The 3,576-nt window shown below is 58.6% G+C and overlaps 1 protein-coding gene across 1 annotated transcript in view; it reads right to left on the bottom strand.

Annotated features, from left to right (window-relative positions):
- Window positions 1-3,576, bottom strand: part of SYMPK (symplekin scaffold protein) — a 34,188-nt gene that overhangs the window by 1,604 nt on the left and 29,008 nt on the right. Inside the window, exons 22-26 of the mRNA XM_007458507.1 lie at window positions 2,029-2,216; window positions 1,107-1,283; window positions 819-914; window positions 232-567; window positions 22-61 (exon numbers count right to left, since the gene is read on the bottom strand). Of these exons, the coding sequence (XP_007458569.1) occupies window positions 22-61; window positions 232-567; window positions 819-914; window positions 1,107-1,283; window positions 2,029-2,216 (837 nt within the window). The remainder of the gene's footprint in view (window positions 1-21; window positions 62-231; window positions 568-818; window positions 915-1,106; window positions 1,284-2,028; window positions 2,217-3,576) is intronic.

Below are 3,576 nucleotides of genomic sequence, written 5' to 3'. Positions count from 1 at the left end.
CAGGGGTGAGGGTCTGGGGGCTCCTCTCTTCCTTTGAAATCAATCCGCCCGCTGCAGCTTCCTGGTGACAGGAAAATGGGGAGCGGTCAAAGACAGCGTGGTCCCACCTCCAATATTTCTTCAGGCCGTACCCTTTCTGCCCCCTCCCCGCCTTGGGCACTTGGCACACACACTTAACCCCAGGCCCCTGATCTTTCTCGCCCTCTGTTGCTCTGAGGTTGTCATCCCTACCTTAGGTAGGGGTCCCTCAAGACTAGAGTCCAGCAGTGCAGCTTCAGTCAGCCCCGAGTCATCATCCATGCTGATGAAGATGGCCGGGGTCTCACACTCAGGACCCTCCTCCCGGAAATCAATGGCTTCCTCCGGCTGGGGAGGGCCTGGCCGGGCCGAGGAAGAGGACAACGACGAGGAGGACGAGGAGGGGGCTCCCACTCCCCCAGGCTTCAGCTTCTGTTCCTCCTCCAGCTGCCGCTTTAAGGCCTTCTCCTGGGCCAGCCGCAGGCCGATGAGGTCTTGAGGGGGGCGGGGGGCCGGGGGCGGTGCCAGGGCCAGGGGCTCTAAGTCATCCTGGGGGTGGGGAGGGATACACAAAAGCTCAGGGACGGGTGAGACCTAGGACCTAGGCTGCTCTCAAGAGGTTGGTGGGAAAGAAGACAGAAAGCATCCTAAGGCAGACAGCAGACTGGGTATAGGGAGTAAGGGGCAGCTGTCTCCCCACCCCCAGTTCCTTTCAGTAGAAGCCTCGGCAGAGAGATGGCTGGAGTGGGTAGGAGGGGTCGGGGCCTTTCTGGCTTGGGGAGGGGGCTGCAGGCCCTCACCTCTTCCAGGGGCCCGGCAGGTGCTTCCTTAGTCTCTGGCTCTTGCTTGCCGCTGGCCTCCAGGATGGTCATGATGGAGTTGGGGATGTGTGCTTGCTAGGGGAAGAGCAGGATGGGGGCGCTGTGGACAGCTCTGACCCAGAGACACCCCACCTCACCCAGATCCTTGGTGTCCTTGACCCTCCAGAGGCCCAGACCTTCATGGCAGTGCAGGGCTCCCCTCTGCCCATCCCACCCAGTCCCCCAGGGTTGGACCCATGGGGCCACCCACCCCGCACCCTGGGGTACCTGGTGGGGGGTGAAGGAACGGACGTGGGCCAGCAGGGGCTCCCGGAGCTCCGGGCACTTGTCAAAGACGGCACCCAGCTGCTGGGGTGGGAGCTGCAGGATGACCTGGAAGCTCTGGGGCTTGGTGCGTTGACAGCACTTGATGAAGCCCTCCCACACCTTGGGATACTTCCACACCTGGACCAGGCAGGGAGGAAGCTGTCATCAAGGGGCCTGCAGGCAGCCAGCCACTCCAGAAACTGGGAGAAAGGCCTTGCCAAGATGGCAACGCCTCATTTCTTTCATAGCAGCCTCTAGAGGGCGACATTAGCCCTGCAAAACCTACGAGGCCCAGGTGTGGGGACTTGTCCAGGGTCACACAGGTACGGCACCAAGGGGCAGAACCAACATCTGAACCCAGGTCTGTCTGAATCTGCACTTAGCCTCTAAGCCAGATATTGCAAAGTAGCAACCTGTGGCCTAAATCCAGTCTGAAGGCTTGTGCATGGGGTTTGTTTTTTGTTTCATCATGGTATTTCTAAAAACAATTTCTAGCTTCGCCTGAAAAACGGAACCATCTTTCAGCTCTAGTATGCATCCTGGTTGGTTGCACAATGGTGAGGGGCAAGGGGCGGCCATACCTCTCCTGGGATGTGCACCCCCTGAAGCCTTCTGCTTGCTCCTACCACCCAACAGCCCTCACTCATCACATTGCCACCCTATACCTGTCTGACTCAGTGACCCCTAAAAGGCTGTATTGTCTCAGCAGAGGGCAGGGCAAAGGAGCTGGCTGTCTTGGTAGAGCTTATTCTCTGCATCATGGCTCCCTTGGGGTAGGGGCCAAGCAGGCTGGAAAAGCCTGGGGTTTTGCCTCAAGTCTGTCTGTAGTATGTCCTGCTGCAGTCCCCTGCTTGGGAGACTGGGGTAGTCAGGGGTGGGTTACCTGCTTCATGATGAGGCGGGAAAGGATGTTCATGACGAAGCCCCCCAGGCGGGGGTACATGGTCAGGGATTGGATGACGGTCCTCATGAGCAGCATGGGCAGGGGACTCTGCTCCATCAGCTGCTGCATCACCACGGCCAGCACCTCCGATGTGTACACGTTCCGCTCCGCAAAGCACAGGTTGGTGGCTGCGAGGAGGCGGAGAGTGGGCCTGTCCCCTTTGCCCAGCTGCCCCCTGGGAAGTGGGAGCCCCACCCCTTAGAGAACCTCAGCCCCATTAATTGCCCGTGTGAGGGGAGACCCAGCCCTGACTTCCTGAAGCTCCAGGCAAGACAGAAGACTTCCCCACCCAGCAGAAGGTCTCCTTCTAAGGGGACACTGTGGCCTGGTCCTTGGAAAGCCTGGGAGCTGGGTCTAAGGGAAAAGACACTTCCATCTCTTAGAAGCCCCACTGGGCAGAGTGGGAAGACTTTGGCCCTCTCTGTTTGGGGACAACCCCCAGAAAGGGTGAGGTGAGAGATATATTGCCAACCCCTGGGGACCTATTCTGGCTTGATTGGTGTGGCATGGCACCTCCACCCCTACTGGAGAGGGAAACAACTTTAACTTCCATAAGTAACCCCATAGGAGACAGAAGAGATGGTCTCCACCAGCAGGCTGGTCAAGAGATTGCCCACTCTCAACCCAGTGCATAAGGGCTTGCGCTGGTGCTCAGGTGTTACCAGGTGTAGGATTACGTGGAGGGCACGGTCCACAGAGTAACGAGAGAGGGGCGAGAGGAGGATGTCTGGGCATACGATGAGCTCCCCAGCTCAGCACCCAGTGCCAGAAAGGGCCCAAGGAGTGCTGGTAACAACACAAGCACCCAGGAAGGCAGGCAGACCAGGGAAGGCCCTGGGGTCTGTTCCCTCAGGAGTGGGTTGTGGTACCCCAAAATCAGTGGTGCTCGGATCCACTGTGTTAATGGGGAGACTCCAGGAACTGCCTCTAAACCCCTTCGTCCCCAAACACCACTTGCCATGTGAGTCTGTCAACCAGGAAGTTTTTATTGAGCTAGAAGAGACCCCCAATCCTTGAGAGGCTAATGGAGAACAGGGGTGGGTGCCTATAAAGAATGGGGGGTGGGGGGCTTCTATAAGGAAAAGGGGGAGGATGGAGGCATTACAGGTAGACAGGCAGGGAGGAGGTTGGAGGCAGGGTAGTGAGGATATCTAGGCTGAAGGAGCAGAAAGGAGAGTAGAAGGTGAACAAAGTGCAAGAGGACCTGTCAGAAACCGAGGCTGTTCCTCCTCCCTTCTAGGTAGTAGCTGCTGGCTTCTGCCTGCTCTGCCTATAAGCCTCCAAAATCAACCCTCTTCCCTCTCCTCCCCCTCAGCTCCACCCCAGCCTCCTCCTGGGCCTCCCACCCACCCTCTAACCCACCCTCCATACAGCAGCCTGAGGGGTCTTTCAAAAGCTCAACCTGGGGCTTCCCTGGTGGCGCAGTGGTTGAGAGTCCGCCTGCCGATGCAGGGGACACGGGTTCATGCCCCGGTCTGGGAGGATCCC

Source organism: Lipotes vexillifer, unplaced genomic scaffold (assembly GCF_000442215.2).
Source record: "Lipotes vexillifer unplaced genomic scaffold, Lipotes_vexillifer_v1.1 scaffold371, whole genome shotgun sequence".
Taxonomy (NCBI): Eukaryota; Metazoa; Chordata; class Mammalia; order Artiodactyla; family Lipotidae; genus Lipotes; species Lipotes vexillifer.
The sequence above is the reverse complement of the archived record's forward strand: the minus strand, read 5'-3'. Positions and strand labels throughout refer to the sequence as shown.